At 39.6% G+C, this 23862-nt stretch overlaps 1 protein-coding gene and 1 long non-coding RNA gene across 2 annotated transcripts in view; one reads left to right on the top strand and one right to left on the bottom strand.

Moving 5' to 3' along the window:
• Positions 1-3380, top strand: LOC140950971 (uncharacterized). Its single transcript, XR_012167226.1, has 4 exons — positions 1-103; positions 2361-2470; positions 2615-2704; positions 3230-3380. It is a non-coding gene; the product is annotated as an uncharacterized lncRNA (long non-coding RNA).
• A 7743-nt stretch (positions 3381-11123) lies between these two features.
• The window catches only part of LOC140929817 (sterile alpha motif domain-containing protein 9-like), a 35105-nt gene continuing 22366 nt past the window's right edge, over positions 11124-23862 (bottom strand). The window contains exons 9-11 of the mRNA XM_073379517.1: positions 23641-23712; positions 14185-20003; positions 11124-12165 (exon numbers count right to left, since the gene is read on the bottom strand). Coding sequence (XP_073235618.1) covers positions 12064-12165; positions 14185-20003; positions 23641-23712 — 5993 coding nt within the window. The 3' untranslated portion in view covers positions 11124-12063. The remainder of the gene's footprint in view (positions 12166-14184; positions 20004-23640; positions 23713-23862) is intronic.

The following is a 23862-nucleotide window of genomic DNA, read 5'->3' as shown; positions in this document are numbered from 1 at the left end:
TAAACACAGAAATTGATGTAACTTTGAATCAGTTGGCTCTAGGCGCACATCTGGAGACAGTTGCAGCTGGAGGCAAGGACTGTGCGAGCGTTTCTCAGTATAGGTAAGTTCGTGTATGACACACCGTGAAAGAAATTAAATATTTTACTACCCATTTAGCTCAAATCTCGCTTTCTATGAGCAAGTAAAAAAGCTTGAGCTCTATGGTCTGAAGGGTGTAACGCTCGACTGGTTTTCATCGTACCTATCAGATAGGCAACAGCAGTGTGTAGTAGAGGGCTGTGTATCTAAGCCCCAGTTGATAAGTTGTGGAGTTGTAGGCCCTTTGTTGTTTTTAATTTATATCAATAATCTCCCTGGATGTCTTCTCCATACCAAAGCAAACATGTATGCCGATGATACCACGATATATGCGTCCTCTGTATCCACTGCTGAACTATATGCCAAGGTAAATAATGACCTAACTCGCGTTAGGGACTGGCTTCTTGCAAATAAGTTAAGCTTAAATGTCACTAAAACGGAGTATATGTTCTTAACAACTACCTTCAAATTATCTAACTTAGGAAGAGACTTTCCAATTAAGATTGGCAACAATCACGTTAAACGAGTCCAAACAACAAAATATTTAGGAATTCACTTAGATGAAAATCTTAAATGGAACGAGCATGTTGACAAACTTTGTTCAAAAGTCAATCGATCCATCAGTGGTCTAAAACAGGCACGTGATTATGTACCATTAGATGTTCTAAATACTATTTACAAATCTCTTATCCAGCCTGTGTTCGACTACTGCGACGTTGTTTGGGACAATTTAGACCAGGGACTTGCCACTAGGATCCAGAAATTACAAAATCGTGCTGCACGCATAATAACCTTTCAAGGTTATGACGTTCGTTCAGCACAAATACGAAAACAACTAAACTGGGAAGAGCTTGCCTCAAGGCGTCAAAGGCACTTAAGTCTATTAATGTATGATACAGTGAATGGAAATGTACCTAGTTACTTAAGCGATCTTTTCTCGAATGTCTGTGAGAACAACCCTTATAAGTCTATGCTAAGAAATGCGGAATATAATGTTGTACTGGACCACGTTCCAAAAACAGAATATTATAAGGGGTCTTTCTCATACAGAGGAGGAATGCTGTGGAATTCATTCCAAATGACATAAAAGCGTCCGAATCTAAAGCTATCTTTAATAGAAAACTGGCTAGTAGGCAGGCAAACTGTTGACTACATTTTACTATATTTTATTACTTGTACATATTTTTAGTGTAGTTGTACAGTATTTACTTCTGTTTCTATACGGCTTTCATGTAAAGAAGTTATGTAACTTATGAAATTACCGTATTCAAATAAAAGTGAATCAATCAAATCAAGTAAGTCTGGCTTGTAAGCTTGTTTTGACAGTGAATACCTATGGCTTTAATTTTGTCTTTTATTATCGTTCTAAAAACCCAAATAAAGGCTTTTAAGCATTCTCCATAAGTCATTCGAGAAACTCTTTTTCGAAACTATGGGACATAACGTGTGAAAGACTCTTGCGGAGAAACGAACACACACTCGGCAACACAGAACATGTCCGCGCCGGTGTTATGAACGAATCTCCTATATGGCAAACGATCGAGTACTTAATTTTATGTTTTGAAAGGTTTTTATCACTTCTGCGAGTATCACTACTTCGATATCTTGTATCTAAATGAGGCGTGCCACTTGCCACACTCGATACAAACCATAGTATCATGAGAAGGATATGTTACATCGAACTGGCATCGAAGTTAAAACAGTACGAAGAAAAAGATGAATTAAGTTCAAGAAGACATTATGCCAGTAAGAAGTAAGGTCAGTCTGAAGTTTATGAAGAACATAAACTAAGTAGGAGTCATTAATGTCAGTGTAATAGTGTTAACGCCTACCAGATGGAAACTAGTATTCGCTGCACTTGGGTCTGTCACTTTATACGCCAAAGAAACCTCGTGACAGTTTGTGGTATTGTACTTTTGGGTTTTTTACTTACTATATAACTGAAATTAAAATTTCTTTGCAAATCCCTACACCACGTGTTTTGTGCACATAAACATCTTTCTTACTTCTTTTTTGTCACTGAAAGTCTCAAAACTTGCAACAAAGTCCTCATAAAGATCAATCGCGTTCGTCTCTCCAGCGCTTCAAAAATGTCAAAGCGCTGCTCCTAAAATCAAGCTTTTTCTCCTTGATATTTCAATAATGGCACAGCCTCGACGATCAAAATGAGTTAAATCTTTTTCGCTGATCATTAAACCAGACATCTTTGTGTGAGACGGTCCTTTCCAAGGGAGCCTTTTGTGACCTGTTAAATGATTGACTTGTACGTGTTTCCTCAGCATTCACATTCAGTGGAACAATTGGTCCAGGAAAGTCTGTGCTACAACAACAATACAACGAATAAAGAAGAAGAGCATTGTCTGATCTGAAGGAGTAAAAAGCTAAGATGGTAAGATTAGAAGCTTACACTTCCGAATGCAATAGAGCAACTTTCAACGTCCCCGATCAGCTACACACCACAACCACCCTATCCAACATAGTAACCCATACTTCGACAAATTTGTAGAACTGATCTTATCCGTTTTTACATCAGGAGTTCAAAGCTTTTTTTCTGTGCTTTGCTGTCTTTGTTGTTATCACCTCAGGAGCGACGCTGTTTAAATGGGAAGCAGACGAGAAAAAGGTAAGACGGACTTGCTGCCGTTTTTATTCATTTTTGGGAATTTAGTATCCACTGAAGGTGAGGGGGCATTCAAAATAAAGCAATAATCTCGGGTTGTAATCCAATCTAAAATCTACAATCCTGCTGGGGACGGAGTAATATGCATTCTCTTACAAGATTCAATTTTTGAAAGCCTGGACTACTAGTGTAGCTTTGCAAACAAAATGAGCGCAATCGTAGATGTAAGGCCAGTAGATCAAGGTTCAAAGTGCCGGTTTTGCGTTGACCAAGGCAACATTACAACTTTCTCAGCCTGCGGATAAAATGCTACCAGTACGGCCATTCAAATAAACGCTACTTGGCAATGCTTCCATCAGTGATATTGTTCGTTGCGCTATACAAGGTAAACACTTTCTGACTTTTGAGACTACTGAAAAATCTTCGCATAAAATGTACATGCCTCATGAATATTTTTTGTGTTTCTTACAAGTACAGATCAGGAGTTTCCAAACAAGAAGGATTGACAGTATGTTTTTTTCCTCGCAGGGGACGACATCGGAATACAAAGTTGAAGTTAAGGATGGAAACAAAGAAGTAAATGAAACAATTAAGATCGACACCGGAAAGAAAACAGAAACCGTCCACATTTCAAGTGAGGGCCGCGGCGCTGGAAAAGTCGGTATTCTTTTCGACTTCAAGCAGGTGTGTACAATAGAGGGACTTAGTGATTAGGAGCCTCCGTTTTCTTTCCTTCCTTTCTTCTCTTTTTGCAGTTTGGCCTTCTTTTCATCTTTCCTTTCCTTTTGAGTGACTGTCATTGATCAGTGACTACTAATGATTTCTTCGCCCATGCATACCGTAAATCGTACGTGCCAACCGGCAAGTTAGCTAATTCACTGTCTTCTTTGTTTCTTGACGCTGAACATTGCTATGTACCGACTGTCTAAATCGAAAGCCTGTTTTTTGAGCGACTCTACTGGCAATCAGTTAAAGCCTGCCGATCTCAAAAAACTGCTTGAAATGGTAAGTAAGTACACGACAATAATTTCTTAAAATAAACAAATTGCTTTCTGTTATTTGGTTATTTATTTTCTGTGCACGTTTCCCTCGCGGACGGCAATTTCGAAAAACTAGTTGTCGTTCACTTTCTCATCATCATCTTGTCTGCGATATTATCATTAAGGTTTATGCATCTTCGCTTTCTTTTCCTTCATGAATCGAAGCCAGGTACCAGCAAGGGAAAAATCCAGGGGAAAACTGAATATGTGGTTGTTGGCACTCTCGATGATCGCTCGTTCCTGAGTGATGAAATGGCCACCATGTGCACTAAACTGCCGATTTATCACATCAAGCAGAAAAACCCCAAGGTCTACCGTAAGTTGAACTGGAGTTGCTTCAAGTGAAAATAGAGAATATTAATAAGAATTTTAAGCCGAAGGATGACAAGCGTGAGCTTAGACGTAGTAAAAAGAAAGCAGCGTGGCCAAGTGGTTAGAACACTGAACTTGCAATCCGGAGGCCCCGCCCTGACTTGTACCTGGATTTGTTCTCGGTAGCCCCGAGTTCAAATCTGCTATCATGCTTGTAAACTGCCATTTGCTTTTCCTTCGACCAGCTGGGATTCTTAACTTTATCATGTTTATTTGAAATACTTGTTTCAGTTGTTTGCATTACCTGTAATACAGACGTCTCTAATCGTTCCTCACCGCTAGAGAGGGACTCCATCCGTAGCGGCTAGTAGCGAGGAGAGAAGATGTAATGGCAGGTAATTAGAGAGATTAAGATTCACGTTTACGGCAAACGGCAAACGTCACATTCAAGTTGCAATTCTTATGGATAAAACTGACGTGAAACTACCGTATTTCTGTGTAGAAGTAATAAACAGTAAACGACGATTAAGGGGAAAACATGATCACGTGGTTCAAATTCACGTTTGGCGTTTGACGTACATGTAATTCATAACCTCTCTAGCGAGATTAAGATTAACGTGTACGCTAAACGGCAGAAGTGAGTTTGTACCACGTGACCAGGTTTTCCCCTTACTTTCCGTTTACTCTCTATTGCTTCTACACAAAAATAAGTAGTTTTATGCCAGTTTTAACCAAAGGAATCGTTCGGGACTGTTTTTATCTGCTTATTTCCTATTCTGAGAAATTCTCAACTTGAATCTGACGTTTGCCGTTTGCCGTTTGCGATAAACGTGAATCTTAATCTCTCTATTGTTTGCTCGGCCCCACTAGCCTTTAAGGATTGAAAATCCTGCGCAGCGTAGTCACTTAATGTTAATTTGAAAATTGTAAAATTGACGATGTATTTTAAAAGTTTTAACTGACGTTACGGCAACGCTGCCTTCTTCAGGATACAAGACTAAATACCGTTAAAAAGTTCCTTAAAATTAGCTCACGTGCCTGATTGCATACTCGCGCGCTTGCCACATAAAATAGCGCGCGCCGGCGCGCTAGTAAGCAAAAAAAGAGTAATTCACGTGAAACTAAAGTCTTGGTTAAGGCCACTAGGACCCACAGTCCCATATTTTAAAATCAACCTCATCTCCTGCTTCTTACGGAATTCCTGGTTGGCTAGGCCTGCCTACAATACAGCAGCCTTCATGTCCTCCAGTGTATGATTTGTTTGGTTGAAGTGGGCAGGTACAGAAAGGTCATTATTCCTCCCTTTGATGACATCTCTGCGGTGCTCTCCAAAGTGGTCCGCCAACCTGCGTTCAGTCTCCCCAATGTACACTGTCGATGGACATTTGGTGCACGACAGACAATAGACCACGTTTTCCGTGATCCAGGAAAAATGTCCCGTGATGTTAACATGTTAATATTATAGGTGACGAATTACTCCTTAATTTTGGCGCGAAATTTCAGCGATAATTTGTAATTCACATGTGAAATTACAAAATTGCCATGGTAACCTTCCGTACGTAGCAGTGTCAAGATGGCGACGAAGTTTTAAAATGTCATGAATGAAGATGCCAGGGCATAAAAAAGACGGTTTAGAAAACCTGAACACACGAAAGAGCACATCAAGAAGGATTCTAACAGGTATTTTGTCGAAAAACTCTGAGCGTAAGCCAAATTTAAGCTCTAAACGTTCGAGAGAGTGCAGGAGTTCTCGATCGATACGATCCAGGATAAACATGTCAAAAATCCAAGATTGCTAACGTAATTCGTCACTCATGATATTAATAGGTAATCAAATGGTATACTCGTGAAATTAGGGAATAATTTCACTTGCGTTTTGTCCAAATCCTAATAATTTCAGAGCCTAAAGGCTCGGGAAATTATAAGGATTTGGACAAAACGCGCGTGAAATTATTCCCTAATTTTACTCGTCACCATTTGATTACACATACTTAAATGTTTAATAGCAAGAATAATAACTACAGTGAACATACAATAGCTACCATCCTGTTAAAAATTCAGGGGGTACTCTAACAGACATGCTGACTGACAAAAACATTTTCTTTTTTTTTCTCAGGAAAGAAACGTGCCTTGGAATGTTTCGTAGGAACGATAACAATTTGTTGCCCAAAGGAAGAAATAAATGTTTACAAAGAATGCGACTGGCCTGTAAATAAGGCTGTCAACCATTAAACTTAAGTGGCTAAGAGTAACTCTTACGTTATTATGATATGATTATATGATGTCGCAGTTGGAAACCAACCATGAAATTGACTCTAATGAATGTTTTTTTTTGTTCACAAGTTAATTCTAAATTAATTTTGTGTGTTTGACTTTCCGTTATGCATGGTTCAATTACCCTTTTACCATCCCCCCGGGCAACCCCCGGGACAGGTCCAGCCCTTCGGGCCCGGGAGTGGTTGAAGCGGTCCTATCCCGAGGGTAGGGAATGAGGCAAATCAAAAGTAACTTCTCTAATTTTTGCGAAGTACGGGTTATTTCTCGAGCTGTTTGCACGGAGACTGTATTTTCAAGGAAAAAGGCATTAATTTGCCGGAGAGTGGATAAAGAGGAATAAAAAGGCTATCAAAATTAAAGTCTGTATTTGAAGGTATGTTTTAAAATTGCAAATGAATCTGCCTATGATGCGTACTCGAATGGACATTTTTTGCAAAAGAAACAAAGAAATATTTCTTCAGCCTACTTTAATAATAAGACAACTTAAATAGACTGGTACGGATAATATATATAGATCAACAGAGATTCAATCCAGTGTTCTTACGAAGTGTTCTATGAAAGAGGCGCTTAAGAGTTTTTTCTTCGTTTTCGTTTTCAAAAACAGGTATTGTTCATGTTTTAATTACATCTTACATGAAAAAACTGGAACGTTCTCCCCTCAATAAATTCTAGAATGCATTTACAAAACTCCTTCAAACGCCTCGTTTGCTATTGCACGGAAATCAATATTGTTCTCAAAAAGATGTACCCACAAAAATGTATGTAAGGTTGATCAGGAGCCTGGGGTGGGGAATTGTCTCCTTCTGCGTGCTCAGGGGTTGGAATAGACCAACATGAGAGAAAAAAATAGCAAATCCCCGTGGGGGGGGGGGAGGGGCATGATAACAGGTCAAATTGAAGCATGCATTACAAACACTGTCGGGTAGGCAGACAGGTAGATTTAAATTCCTCTGCAGTATTGAAAGTAATGCAATGGGATTTACTTACGCACTTGAAACTGAGTTTAGTTGGGTAAACTAATTGACAGTGAAATAAAGCCACTTGAAAATTATAATATCTGTGTGTCCAGTGTTATAATCTCGCGGACTAAGCCCCGCGGAACGGTCATTAGTTCCCTGAGAGGAAGGAGGTGGACCAACAAGGCGAGAAAAACATTTTGACCCAGAATTGGTGGCCTTCCCCTGTTAAAAGCGATAAAAATTAACCTCTACCCGGTCTGAGCCCAAAAACCATGGCCCTCCTCAAAGGAAAAAAACAAGTGGCTTACAAACAAAGCATAATTAGGAAGAAGGAGAAATAAAACACTAAAAAGCTTTGCAAATACTGCGAGTTCCAGGTGAGAATTGAATCCATGACCATCCGAGGTCGCGCCGCGTCACGTTGTAGTCGTTCAACGAAGGCAAAGAAATGTACAAAAAAGCATGAAGCACGAGCTAAGTTGTTGTTTTGCTAAACTAAAACTATTCCTTTTTTGCCGTTCTCGTTGCTGTCGCCGTCGTCGTTGCTTAAGCTCCCAGTTGACACGTTAAGTGCGCGAAGAATCCATAATCAGGGTGTTCATTAGATCGGAGTTCGACTGAGTAAAATGAAAGTCAGTGCTTCAATCAACATTTTACCTTAATGAAAGTAACAAGACGGCTTCACAAGACACTAAGGACTGCGACAGTCCGTCGGGATTTTTATGCAAGCAAAAAATACGGAGCGCGCGAAAAGGTGTAAATGTTGATCTCTTGTCGCGCCGAGTCTTTGTTCCACTAAGTGTGTAGAAAAAGCAGTCCAGAAAGTGTTTAGTCTCACTGCCTCAACTCGTTTCCCTAAGCCAAATTAACTGAACGAAACTTGAATTTGCTGGAATGAACCGTTTCTGAGCCTGTGGATAAAATCTTGAATAGTGACAGAAGCATAGCCTATGCTTGGAAAAAAAATTTTAAAAAAATTGCACTTTATTTGAGTGTCAGTGTATTTAACACTAAAGTACTAACTGGGGACACTATATTTTGCGTCTCCAACTGGAGACGGGACAACCATCTTACGTGGTCATCAGAGCCACGCAAAGGTCTAGCCTGTTGCAGTGCAAAGAGAGTAACTTCATTTCTCAGTTATTTTAAGACCCTGAGTATTGGTCCGGCCCCGCGAATCGAGCCCGCGACCTCCCGCTCTGCAGTCAACACGCTCTGCCGACAGTGCTAACACTGCCGTTAGCTCAGTTAGCCCAACGAGTCTAATTCCAGACTCGTTGACTAAACTAGTTGTATTTAATTGATGCTTCAGGTGGTAAACGTTAAAACCATAGCTGCTGAAAGGGTTGTGGAGTTTTTAAACACCCTATTGTGTGCGTGAATAAATCCTTTACTACGATCGAAAAAATAAAAGTTACTGGGTGCCGTGTTTTCGTTACTTAGCTTGAACTCGGCACCTATAACACTAAGAGTTTACATTCTAGACTCGTTGACTAAACTAGTTGTATTTAATTGATCGTGGACGAAACTGTCGCGTAATAATATTCTTTGTTTTGTCCGTTTGCTCGCTCTTATCATCTCGGCTGTTCTGTGGAAATAACAAAAATGTAAAGTAAGATACAGTGGAACCCGGTTAATTCGACACCATATGGACATGCCATATAGTGTCCGTGTTCGTTTTAAGCGGGCTCAAAAAAAAAGGTCACTGACACATTTTATCGATTTAGAAACTAAAGCAGACATTTTTACGAGAAAACCTTGTTTAATTTCTTAATTTTAACTGCAATAAGTTTATTCTAAGGAACCTCACAATCAAAGTTTATCATTATCTAAGACTCAATGATTACCTCCTCTAACTTGTATTGTTCTTGAAACATGACAATGGGATCTGTGACTTTGTACTGATGCTTTTACTTTGTGATTCATCCGGGTGGACTTAAGGTGATGTTACACGAAACGATTCGCAACGACGATTTTTAGCGCAACACAGCATTGCAACATTGTTGCCATCGCCCAGAATGCTATTGCCTTTTGCGACATGTACTTACAGTGCGCAGTTTCTCAATGTGCGGCAGAATAACTGAATAAATAAGCTTTCGGAAAGCCAGCTAAATACCGACCACTCTCGTAAAAGAATCGGTAGCTGTCAATCAAACGGTTTAATGCGTAAAGTGTATTAGATCTGACTGCGTGCGACGGCCAGACAAATGTTTGTCAAATGGCAAAAGAAATGAGCGGAACACTTACCTCTATTTCATCGTTGCGTTTCAGTTTCGTAAACCGGTCAAAGCAGCTCATATAAAAGACGCGCTCTTTTACTCGATTGGTTTTCGTTGCGTTGGTCGCGGAGTTAAAAATCTCAAGTAGTTTAAGGCCTGGGACTAAGGCGTTTACTTGTGGAAAATGATTGATCGGCTATAACTTTGGCATAGACAATGGCGCTGAATCAGAATTTGGCAGACATAAAGAACTCACCGTCATTGACATTTTAAAGTATAAACATTGTGTTAATAAGTCACGTGATAAGTCACGTGACCATTTTGCTAAAAATCGTGAATTATTGACCAATTGGTGGCCGGTTTAAGAAAAGAAATTGGGGAAAACATTTTTCTAATTTATATTTAATATTTCTAACCGCTTCACGTTTGGAATCACCGTCCATTGCACTTCAATGAAAAATTATGAGGGAAACATCATTTTAATGCCCAAATTTAATCTCGAATTATTTAAAACTTTAATTTTAAACATCTTGTTCATTCATTCTAAATGTAGAAAGTTAGGTGTGTTTACCCTCTTTCAGAAATACCAATTTGTCTTGGCACACGTTAATTAATTTCAGGATACATGCTATCGAAACCAAGCTGGATTTTGTTTCTTTTGACGATAAAAACCATCAAAGACGACGAAAATTTGTTGGTGAACGTGACTTTCCCATACAAAACTCTTATACTGGTCAGCTTCAATGTCTGAGTCACAGCATGCAAGGACCAGAAATTTGTGACGTCATCAGTGCAAAGCGCTATTCACTGAGAGAGACAGGGAAAACGCCGTACAGGGACTAGGCAAAGAAGCTACTGATAGCTGGGTTTTTGACAGTCGAGGTAACGCTATAATCATGGTAACATTTCAGGATTTAAGAAAGGCCTTTGATACGGAAGGCCGCACGATATTACTGTCTAAATTAAGTCTAATTTTTAGAATCGAAAGCAAGTATTCTCTGTTGGTGGTTCACTCTCTAAAACCTGTTCCTTCCAATGTGGTATCCCCCAAAGGAATATATTCAGTCCTCTGTAGACCTTTGTCACGCAGCGACCATTTTGTCCCAAGAGATTAAAAAAGCTTTAAATTTGCACGGCTAGCCTCGTTCTTGCTGCGAGACTAGCCTTGCAAATACAAAGCTTTTTTAATTTCCTATATCTAGGACAAAATGATCGCCGCGTGACAAAGATCTATTGCTTTTGATAAACATAAACGACTTAACAAAACAAATTGCTAATCTAACTCTTATCCAGAAATGTATGCTAATGTACGCATCTACATAGGCTGATAACGAGGTGTCATTCAGTATCACAGTGATTTCACCAAATGGCTGCTCGCAAAAAAACTCACACTGAATATGACCAAGTAGTAGCGTGACATTCAATTAAAGCCTCAATGGTTTGTAAATCCCATAATGGTCCTGCTCCTGAGTACCTAAGCTCGAAATTTATTGGTCGACCTGATAATACTCCATACGCATTTCGAGACTCTGCAAATATACTTCAGGACACCATAAATAAATACTGTAAGATCAAATAGGGGACGGCATTCATGGCAAACAGGGTTTTTAATTAAACAAGTTCAATATTGCCGAATAGGCAATAATAATGTAATATAAATGTTAACCTTTAAAAAGTTTTGTACCTGATTGAATTTAAAGGTAAGGTAAAACAGCAAGCTTGATAAACTACGCGGGAGTCACGCCATACAAGGGAGTTACGTCACTTGTTGAAAAACAAGTTTCCCTTGGGCCGTTTGTTGCAAAAAAAAAACAAACTCCCCTCTACTACCTACAACAACTTAATACTTTTCGCAACACGTAAGAAACTGATTTGTTTCCAAACAGGTTCAATTCTTGTTTGATAAAATATTTAACTTGTTTTCTAGCAATGTTGCAAAACAAGTTTCACGTTTTTGTTGCCTGTTTTACCGTATCTTAGAAGACTACCTTACATTACAAAAGACACAAATGACCTATCTATGCTTACCCGGTCACTACTTAACCTGTGCTTTTTTTAATATATAGTCCAGCTCATTGCTAGATAATTGTAACCGCGAAGGAAACTAAGCGTCATTAAGTACTTAATTCTATTACCGAGGGAGTCCCGAGCCACGTGCTTGGTGACCGAAATTTTAATGACTGACTTTTATGTAAAAGGCATTGTTTTACCTCAACCAACTTTCGAACTTCTTAGATTGTTACTTCTTAGACTTCTTAGAGCGTGAAACTGTTTTTCCTGATAATACAGTATTCGTGTAATAGGTTTTTTAAAAAATAGTATTTTCTAAAGATTTTAGCCCTGTACAATAGTATTCAATCAAAAGCGAATATTATAAACATTATACTGAAAACAACTCAAGACAAATGTAGTAACGAAATCAAACGCGCTAGGGCTTTTTCCAAAAAAAAGGACGAAAGACCAAAAGGATTACTAGTCTGATTGTAAGCGTATAGTTACATGGAAAGTGTACAAGACATGGGTGCTTTTGTTGTTGTTTCCTAGATTCTTCCGACTTAATCCAATATTTCTTCCTGGACGTCACCCAAAGCTGCAAACGTCTCTTTCAAGTCGTTCAGCTCTTCTATTATATCAGCTTCGGTTTGAAGCTTCTTTTCCTGGAAGGGAAATATCAAAACACGCAGTTTAAATCAGGTTTCCATGAACATCAATGACACCAGTACGTAATTATTATTAGGCAGCATCGCTTGACCCTAACTGGTACAGTTAACGCTGTATTAGTTAGACACCCTCAGGGAATGCTCTAATGCCCGCTTAATACAGGGTGTCCGCCTAACACAGGTTTCAATCGAAGGGTGGAAACGTTTAGAACACCCCCAGAGAGTGTGACGATATACATTTGCATTAATTTCTTATTGGGGAGGACCAATCAATCAAACACTATGTAAAAGTGATTAACAATGCGAGTACGTATCGCAAGGTGACTGATAACCTTGTAACTGTTTAATAATTAATAACGGAGAATTTACTGTATACAACCTGTTACCTCGATTTTGTTAGCAATATTTTTCTCTTTGCACCACTGAGGCGTTCCATAAATTCGGCTAAGTAGACGTACTTTACTGTGTTCGGGTTTTCTCAAAAACTATTTAGCTGTTCTGTTGTTGTTTCACTCACAAAACCAAATCGTTATTTGCTGAAAACCCCAGCCAATAGACCAATTCCGATATATTCAAATTCAAACTTGGCTGCGAGGCTTAGGGGAATAAAACAAAAGAAATCATCTTGAGGCTCTGCAATGAATAATACATTTCTTTCGTCTTATTTCCACAGGCCTAGGAGCCAAGTGTATGAATGTTAATATATCGAAAATGGTCTATTTCCTCCCCGTCGTATCTCATTATCACATTCGATCACTATCTAATTTTCCACTAATAAGATGCTTAACACACAGCTCTAATCTGATTGACTCTTGTTCGTTTCTTTTCTTTTTTTTATCAGCTTATCAGAAACTACACACGTTATATATTTGCACTAGTATTACAACAGAACTGCACTTCTCTTTCAGCCAATCAGAATTGTTTCCTGTATATTATTATAAAAATAATAACTATATTTATTGGTCAACAGGGATGTAACATCTGTGCTAGTTGAGGGCACCTAAAATAAATATAACCACCTATAACTAAAGATAAAAACCAAACTATAACATTAAAAACTTTCATTAATAGTGTTAATTCTACAGGAGGTAGGAGACAACTTCAACAACAGCACAACTACTGTGTGAAACGTTACGCCAAATATCTTTCCATTGATAACAAGAACGCTCCTAAAATCCGCGTTTAGACACGCTTACCTGGAGACTAGATAAGAAATAAGGAGGTGATTAATTCTACACGAAACAAGATTTACTCGCTAAAGGTTTTTCACTTCCTACTTTGATTTATCGACGGTCAAGTGCTCTTCAAGATATTTACTTTTTATATCATATTCGACGAAATGTTTCTGAATAGATATAGTACGCGTGTTAACGACGACCGGAATTACGTCTGCGGTTGCAGGCTGTACGCGTGTATAATTACACGAAAATTCACCAGCCTCTATTCAAGAGAAATTACATCAATGCCAGAGATAAAAAAAAGGATGAGAACATAAAGCGTCATTTCAATCATCGCGAAAATATCGCATGCTCATCACAAGACTCATTTACAGTTTACAACACTCACCATCGAAGTTTTGTTAATTAAGATTCTTCTTTTTCCACCAATGAAGTGTTCACTTGTTCCAAAGTAATCGACGCTTTCAAGCTATAGAATTTGTGGAACGACACGTTTCGGAAAAGCTCTAAATTTGATCTTTCCTAAGCTTTTATCGCAAAACGCGCGTGGCTTCGGTCGCGCAACGATTCTTACTCCCAGTTTCCATGGTCTTCGCGATATAGGAACGCCTGGGACCATGGCCCTATTTTTGGTCCTAAATACCAAGAAAACGGCTTGCAGATTACGAGTCTCGCTGCTTACGCAAGACAGACTAATTAAATCAAGATGGAATCACGTTTCACACAGTAGTTGTTCTGCACTTTTAAGACGATCCCGCCAATTGCACTTCATCAAGACTGATGGAGCTGGATTAAAAGGCCTTGACCATTTATTGCTACTCAGAGGTTGGCTAGTTACCTGATTTTCGTCCAATTCTTCGCCGTCTTCTTTGCTCTTTCTCAACTTTGCAATTTCTTTAAGTTTTTTATTGAGTCTTACCAATCTTATGGTGTAGTCTTTATAGGTAATTAAGTCCAATTTGGGAAGAAACTTGAGATGATCTCCTGCAAATGGGTCAAATGGGTCTACCGACTGCTTTCTGCTATCTTTGTTCGTATACCTCACGTCGAAAGCGATAGGGTTAGCCCAACTGAAACCTAAGAAAAACGAAACCTCTTCTTTCGAAAATCGTCCTTCCCGTGAAGAGTAGTAAACTTCTATAGTTTTAGAGTCCAAAGGATTGTCTACTCTTATGATGTCGTTGCTTTCCACTACTCCAGTAAGGCGCTGAAGTCTCATCCTGGTATTAGCATTTTCCCAGTCTGGAGATCCTCTATCCGTCAGCTCATTTATATGCACAAAAACCTCTAGCCCAGAACCTTTGCCCAAAAAGAACAGTGTTGTGTATTGTCTTTTTTCGCGTCTGAAAGACATATATTTATACATTTTTTGTTTCAGGATTTTGTCTGTGTCATTGCGTTCCTTATACTTTCTTTTCCATTTCACTGAGAGCTTTTTTAAGGAATCGTAGAAATCTTGCACGCGATAACCGCTTAACTCCAAATCTTTTCTTGGCCAAAGAAACATCACTTTCAACAAATGAGCATAAAGTCTTTGGTGCTTTACATCACCTTCCTCCAGCATAAACAACTTCTCGACATACTTGTACATTTCTTTGTACTCTTCACTCAGCCTGGTTAGTTTTCTCTTTGAAGTATTTCCATAGGGGGAGTAAAGAGCCATGCTTGATGTTATGATGAGTAATAAATCATTATAGTGGTTCTGGACAAGCTCACAATAGTTTTCCTCAGCTAGCTTTTTAATATTTTGAAGAGCTAGCCTTGGTGACTCCTCGTAAGTCGAAACAGAGAATACGCTTGAGAAAATACCACCAGCAAGATATTGATTAATTTGGAACCATCTGTGTTCCCAACGTTCTTCGGGGCTATCAGTGTTCCACTCAATATCGCCTTCACCAAAATAACTAAAATACTGTGCCTTAAAATTAGCAATTTGTTTTGGAAGCATTCTTTCTTCCAAGCTGTTCCCCTTGTAAATAGCAAAAACCTCTGTAAGTCCCTCCAGACAGTTAATATACCGGTTTCTGAAATTCTTGACACTTTCGTGAAACTTACTCCAAGGTGCTTCAACTTCAGATGGTATTATCTGGGAGTAGGCAAGATACCCATCAAGCCTCTTTAATCCAGCCTGGCCCCTAAATGTTCGCACACACCGAATAATATCCAGAAGATAAAACATCACAGAGAGTTCGCCACGGAAGCCACTGTCATTTTGATAATCTGACGCATCCACTGACTTCTGAAACCACTTTATTGCATCAAAGGCAAGCGGAAATATTGGAGTTGCGGTATCTACTTCTATTAAACGGTTGTCCTTGCGGAAGGAGCCATACAATATTTTCATCTTGCTTTCATGGATGCGTCCCATGGTGTCAAAAAGAAACGAATTTCCGGGACTCATTTCAATTGCTTTATTGCAAAATGTAAGTGCCCTGGCAAAGCAGGAGTCAATTTTTGATTTTTCTGTAAAGGTTACTGCATTGACGTAAAAAACTCTAGCTATTTGTTGAGCGAGCATTGGATCGCCAAATTTCTCCAGTCCTTCCTTCAAGACTCCTGCGGCTTGGTCTATACTGTCTTCAGTTGCTGTCTTTGTTGCATTGTCCGTGCTCTTCCCATACAAAATCTTCTCAATCAGAGGTGAAAATTTTGTTTGTATGTCATCTCCATATTCAAATTTCTTTCGATGCTTTAACATTCTATTTGCACAGTCACGTAAATAGTTCAAGGTAAACGACTTCTCTTCATCTGCTAACAAAGGGGACCTCAGAAACTCTACGGCGAGTTCACTTACCGAAGTTTCATTTCTTTCAGCTATGAGGTCCAAAAGTTCACATGCAATGATTGGATGAACTATAGCAATGGCTTTTCCTGTTCCATAATCGGCACTACAGTCCATCTCTCGCAAAAAAACTCGAGCTGAGTGTGACAAATTTTCCACCCAATCCCAAAAGCGTTTCCTTCGTTGCATTCCAAGCGACACCATGATTGTGTCAAAGCACGATACAAAGACAGGATACGGGTTGTATATATTGAGGAGCGACGTGTACTTTAACATTTTGAGTTCATCAACTGTAACATGTTTTAAGTTCCTCTCAACAATACTTGAAGCGTACTTGGGGTTAAAATTTTCCTTCATTATCATAAAGGAAACCAAGTTCTCGTTTGCATAATTTTCAAAATCACTTTCTGGATCCTTCAAGTTCTTGTGACTCTTTCTTTTCATATCCGTGTACTTGTCCTTAAACCAGTTTACCTCCTCTTGACTAAGGTGTTGTTCAAGGAAAACACTTGTATCCTTTTCCTGAAGATGACAATCTCTTGGGTTTTGAGTAGGTCTGCAATAGAGAAACACACAGACAGGCATATTTTGCCTGGGAAGTTTGTGACAAAGCTCCATCACCTGAGAACGCAACTCACGAAACAAAAAATCCTCAGTATCCTCCACAAGTGCTAATACAGGTGGAGCAACACTCTCACTGTCCTCGCCATACCCTATTTTCCTGAGATGGAAGATCTCCTTACAAGTGCTATCATCTATTTTTGTTACTACTGCACACCGGAATGGAAAACTTGAGTTCCGTCGAAAATCCCACAGTGCTTGACGAGCCATAGTACTAGCCCCCGCTCCAATATGGTGATAAATTGTAGCTGTGTGAACCTTTCCCTCAGATCCTCGAGAATGCAACCTTTCTAATAACATTTTTAGGTTGGGGTAATTGGTACGTCGTAGAACATGGTTCTTTTGGTTATCTGTAAACCAAAAATTCATCCAACTCACAGAATAACCCCTATAAAAACCCATTTCCACCTCCGAAGATATCTGAAGTCGTTCTTTTGAACTTCGATCATGGAATTCGTCGCATTCCGTAGCACTGACAATCTCAATATTGTTAAATGTAACATTTTGTACAGGAAAGACAACCCCAGAAGCCATAGCAACGTAACGTTCTTTTCGGTCGGTCCCACGGACCATTTGTTGCACACTCTCCTGGAACTCACTCCACGACATACCCACAACACCCCTTTCACGAAGTTGGTACTCTTCTAAACAAGTACTGGAAAGTTTTTCTTCCCACGCTGCAACCACTTCTGAGTTTTCAGCAACATAAAGTAACTGATTGGGACCGTCAAGGAAAGTGCAGAAATCTTTAAAGGTATCTGCCATTGGTTCACAATCTTTCAAAAAGAGCAAAAACAATACCACTGCCCTTGCACCCGGAATAGTATTTGCTAGTGACTGGATAATAAGGCTTAAACCTCTTTTACGCTTTGAATTATTCCACTGCTTAAATTCCAAAGACTCTTTTTTAAGCTTTGTATAACCGTTTGCAAAAATCCAGTGTGTCTCGTGGTATATCTGCTCAGTCAAATTATCGTCTCTTGAATAATCCTCTGCTTCGTGTATTTGACACTGACGGTAAGCCTTAAAAACCGCACAAAGACCGTTGCTATCGGAACCCTGGTCGTCAAAATCTATTATCACCTGCCATTTGATATTCTGTATAAAGTGAAAATTTTGTTCAAGAAATTCCTGATTCATAGCAGTATTTGGTTTACATAAAACCAGGATAGGATATACGGAGGAATCTAAAACAGTCTTGTTTGAACACAAGAGTGTCTTCAGTTTACTATGAAGTTGCTTGAGGGAGTCCTCTTTTCCCACACCGTGACTAGCGTTACTTTCTTGTTCGCGCTTCTTTCGATCTTCATCCAATTTGGGAATTTTTTTCATGTAAATTCTCATTTCCTGGGGGTCCACAATTGCTTTTGTTTCTGACCCATGCCTAATGTAAGCAGTAGCTTCAGCCTTTCCACGGTCAAGACCTTCAAATTTGACATTAAATTCCTCTCCTGCGCAAAGTGAGTACCTAGGTTCTATGTCAACCTCAATGACTACTTTGTTGTTGTCCGGCAACTTAACATCTGTGCCTTTTACAGGAATGAAAACTGGAGGTCTAATACAATTGTGAACATTGCTCCTGCTGTCGCCAACAAAGCATTTATCAATGAACTCTGTAAGCCTCTTGCTGAACGTAGGCTTGTCTGTTACCAATGAACCAACAATTTGCCTCGGATAATAGCCACATGCTTGTTCTTCTTCCTCATCAGCAACACCGAAGTGTATTGTTCCATTAGTTCTACCATTAAGGCATCCGCATGCAAACCTCAACGTCTCATACACAAATTTTTTTATCATATCCTCAGAGTTGTTACCAACTCTTCGAAGAAGTTTAAACTCGTGCACCGGTGTTATTAAGTCTTTAGAACCAGATTCCCAGGCAGGTAAAACCCAGCCTTTATTGTAATACTTGCCTTCAAATTCACTGTTAAAGGGTCTTGGCGTCTGATAAGGAGGTGAAATGTGAACGGAGGGTTTCACTGAACCAGCCTGAGATGGATTGTTGACGGTTTTAGCCGACTCATCAGCAGCAGTCATAAAGGACTTCAAAAATTTACTAGGCTTAAAGTCCTGGCTTGGCCTGTTTGGGTCAAATGCTCCATGGTATTTGCTCTCTGCAGTCAATTTAACGCTGTATGAGCTTTTCGACTTTTTGTCTAGGGAAAATTTGTAAGCTTTTTTCTCGTTCAGCAACTGTTTATCGACCATTATGATAAAAGTACTTTGCCTGAATTCATCGATTGAAAGTTTTCCAAGAGGTATTTGCACTACCTTTCCATCTGTTAAGACCAAATTTTTGCCAGAGGGCAAATGAAGCAATGAATCAGATCCAGTCTCCCGGAAAAATGATTTGGAATCATTCTCAGGTAGCAATTTCATCCACTCTGTTGTTTTCTCAATAATTTTTGACCACAGTTTCCGGGGTTTTTCTTCATCCATCTCTTCTTTCGTGATCACAATAAAGTTGAACAATTTTTCGAGGGCATTGGCACCCTTACCTCGCTTAACAAAAATTGACCTTACTATGCAATCCGTCGTGTTCTCAGAGGTCCTTGCATTATTGATGTCAAGCTTAAGCGAGTCTCGTATTAACGAAAGCTTTTGCTCCTCCTCGGATAAAACAACCTTGGGTGGTATTTCAAGAGCCTTCTCGATGGAATGTTGCTTAGCCGCCAATGGCTCTTTAAATTCGGCCATTTCTTTTCGCTCAAGTGCCGGCATCAACTGCGTGTTTGTGTTTGTAAAAATCGTTGTGGCTGTTTCAGTTTTGATGTCACCTCTTTCCAGAAAAAGTAACGATAATTCGTGTTCAAGAACAATCCATGATCCCTCTTTTAATTGCAAAGACTCCTTCAACTTTCCACTTTCTCTTAACAACAGTAAGGCCTGACCATTAATTTCCTCCGTTTGTACTAATGTTAAGCATTCTTCCGGCAAGACTATTTCTCCAAACCAACTACACAGCTCCTCAATATTCCACTCCTTCAATGGCTTTGAACGTTGCCTTGTCTCGGGCTTGTTTGCTTTAAAAGCAAGTAAATGCGGTTCAAGGCCTTTCATCAGAATCGCTTGGGGACCCATTTTAAGACCCAAGACTGACATGATTTGATTATCGCCTCCACTGGCCAGCAACAGCAGAGCTCTTCCACTTACGGACTTCTCCTCGCAAGTGATAGCATACTTCTTATCAAGTCCAATTTGGCAGAGCCACTCAGCTGTTCTCGTGACATCCCAAGTTTCCATCCTTTGCGTAGCTGATAAACACAAAACAAAGGACCAACAAGACAATTGATTTCAATCACTACAATACCTTCGTAAATACAGAGGAGTCAAACAGGAATGCAAGGCAACCCTGACACTCACGTGGGACTCCTTTTCTTCATCGCACTAAAGCTGCATACATCTGATGTGATATGGTCTTATAAATTTGTTACAGGTCAAATTTAAATTCCGGATAATTTCTTCACATCCATTGACTCTCAATTTCCTTTGTTTTCCTAGCTGTAATTAGTCATAGATCAGGGCTAGGAGACATTTAGTAGGCCGTTCGCACGATGACGTCATTTTACTCATTTTACTACTACGACCAGAATCCTTCAAGGTATTGCTTTCTTATGTAAATTTCGGCTTTTGTTGTTTAAGCCTCATTGGGACTACCAAATTTAAACATGAAAGGAAAACGAAGTGGCCCATTTTGACCTGCAATATATTTTCCGTCTGACTCATAAGGTGGGCTCCGGAAGGTTAAGGATTAGGTTGTATTAACATTGATGTTCTGATTCTAGACAGATCGGAGTTTTTAAATCAGAGAGTTCATGGAACAGCCAGTAACAGTAATCTACTTGATAATGATAGTCATTACTGTGTGGCATGAAATTTTCGCGGGATCCGCCTTACTCAAATTTTTGCGGATTTTCCAACGACCCGCAAAAATAAAGATCCCGTAAAACTATGAGTTTCAATGTGAAACTGGGTTCTGGCGTTGGAACTGAAGATATGGGTGGTAATAAGGGCAGGGCTACAAATGAAACTGTATGAAGAATGATATTAACGTAAATGTAAATGCAAAGATATAACCGAGAAAGGTTTGACGCCAAAATTTTAGTCGGAAGAGTTTCGTTCACTGAATCAAAACATTTAGCCGTATATTGAAAGCCAAATTTTGTACGACCGATGAGTTAAAACATTTGAATTGACTCTTTGTGCATTTCTTACCACTGCGGTAAAATATGGACCATGGAGGTAAGCTCGACTAAGCAATCCAATTTGAGTTTTTCTTCAAAATCGTGACATACCCAAGCGCCCGTAGTCTTAAAGATGAATCTTGCAAAGCTGACAACAGCTTTTCTAGGAAAGGGCACGATATTTAATTACCAATTTACGCATAACTATATCCGCGAAACTTTGCTCCCACTATTTAAGTCGCGAAAATTTGCCCCCCGCGAAACGCCAAAAAGAAGTGTAATCCGCGAAACTTTCATGTCACACAGTATGTATAAGTGTATTCAAACCACAATCATTTTCTTTTTCACAAGGCTTACCTTGTTGTTCCGCCTCAGACAAATCTTGCTTGCCGCCAGCGGCCCCTTCATCCTCTGCTTTCCTTGGGCATACTGCAGGGAGCAATAAAATACTTTCTACTGAAATAACTTACTACGTTGCTCCTACTATTTCATACATACTTTAAAAGAGATAGACATTGAATGAAAGAAAATGCAGAACTGATTGTAATCGGTTTATCTATCTCTTGTGGTGAGGAGCGACCAGTCAAATTTTGTATTCTGTTCATAAATTGTTTGGCTTCGAAGAAATGGTTGTGCTCAATTCGACACATCCACTGGCAAAACCTCTATTTTTAGAACAGGCAAAATTTCACCTGTTTGCATGCTAACAAGTAAGTGCATCTAGCACTAGTTGTCCGTAATACCCCTTACTCAAAGGTAGAGCAACTTTATCTCATCTAAGTTCTGGATTCTAAAACATTCATTGCACATTGGAATTTCAATGTTCTCGAATATAGCCCTTTATGTGGGTTTCACTAGAAACAGACGTAACTTATTTTATTTAACCCTTGGCAGCTGCCACTTTGTTCTCGGTTCTTACTGGGTAAGCAAATCTTATGTGTGCAATCATATGAACCACGAGAGAGCCCTGCAAGACACTTGGCGCACACCGACAATCCAGAAGGCTGTGGACAAGGGTTACAAGATTACAAGATTCTTCACATCAATGAACTGTAAAACTGATCTCATTAACACGTGGGTTTCTTCGAAGATTACGTCGACACGTGGTTATAAATAAAGAGCCGGCTGGAGGAGAAATGAAAGGGGAAAAGGTCGAGTTCATTCAATGGTACCACGCAAGACACTCGTTTGGATCACCACTTGATGAGCCTGATTACACTTATATGAAGCCTTGTCGCTCTCGGGAGAATGCTGTTTGCTTTATGAAACCGACCCACCACTCGGCGATTTTCCCGGCGAATTCAAAGATGAGCTTGATGCGGGAGACCACATACTCGTTTGAGAGTGCATATTTAAAAATACCAGTTGGTTCACACAAAAGGCTATTGGATCCACTGACCTCCACACACCCAAACGGACGTAGATGCTAGTCCTGTCGGTGAAGTATTTCGCTAAAACATCACTACCCCCGGACAGTGCGTTTTTTATTGCTCCCAAAGAAATGAGTGATTTGCGCTTCAAATTTTGGGACAAATTATCTTTCAAGGCGAGATTTGGGACAAATCTTACACATTGGACCACTAGCTCATGACGTTAACACTGAAACAGGACTAAGATGTCCTCACAAAACAAAGGTCATAGGCATCATCAAATCAGCTTCCTGTCTAAATAACTAATCACTGGCTGGATTCTGTATGCTACGCGAAATCAACCGATTCAAGTTGTAGTTACGCCACTAGCTCTCTTGGTGAGCTCCTGTTAACAACTACACCTACGCAACTGACGAAGGATCCAATATTTTGGTTCTGAAACCGGTCTTGCAGTCATAGCTAAGCAGAGAGTTATATTCTTCTTAGAAATTAACCATAACACACTTAAAATCTGGTGCCAAATAGATCGGTGTCACTTTGCCTACACCGCGGAAAGCTTGGTTCCGTACTTAAAACTATGTGGTCTTTTGACTCAAACAAGCATATTCTCAACTAGCTACCAACTGCAGCTTAATGGAAGGGAAGCTTTCCATGGGACTTTTAGTCCTGGTTTAATATCCTTCAATGACAACGCAATCGTAAGAAATTTCTATCGTAAGAAATTTCACTCTTCAAAGCTTTACAAAGATTTGCCGCCAACTTGAAAGGAACTTGCACTTGATCACCTTTGATTATAGAACCGCGCTCGATCCGTAGTCAAGCATATTATTCTCATAACAGCGTATCTGAGCCAATAAACTTTATACTGCTGATCATTTTCACTCCTAAGGTGCCAAAGTAGATCTAAAACCTGTGTACGTAGAAGCTGAGGACTCGTAGCCTTTAATATAATTTTTGAAAAGACTCTGGGACGACAGGTCACTAAGACCCTCACACGTTCTCACGTGTAAATCAGGTTATATTTTTCATGTCCTGACATCCTGTGTCTCGTGCCACTGTGACGTCATGGTCACGTTGGTCCCGCCTTACCAGTTACACTGCTCCTTGTCGAGTACACCCACTGCCCCTGCCCCTTGGACCACGCCCGTCTGAACCACTGATATTTAGTCACATTTGGGTTTCATGGGTACAGTGTAACTGTTACCTTTTAACGTTTGATTTTCGACGGCAAATAAATATTTCGAATACATAGCTTTTTCCATGTTAGTTATTAGTAGGTTTGTTTGCATGATGCTACAAGCTTCTGTGTGTTCAATACATATACGTGTTTCATTTACCTTCTTGTTCTGATGGAGATAAATTTTCTGTCCCTCTAGAGGCACCTTCATCTGGAGCTTTCTTTGGAGGAGCTGGAAGAAAAATGAACAACATAGCTAAAAAAATCTTTGGACCACATACCAGGCATACTAGGTGGAAGAACAAAAGCATCCCAAGAATGTGGAAAGATCTTGTGACTACAGTGTTGTATACCCTTGACCCTCGACGGAATCTCTGACTTC

The sequence above is a fragment of the Porites lutea genome, chromosome 1 (genome assembly GCF_958299795.1).
Source record: "Porites lutea chromosome 1, jaPorLute2.1, whole genome shotgun sequence".
NCBI lineage: Eukaryota > Metazoa > Cnidaria > Anthozoa > Scleractinia > Poritidae > Porites > Porites lutea.
This window is presented reverse-complemented; position numbering and strand designations above follow the sequence as displayed.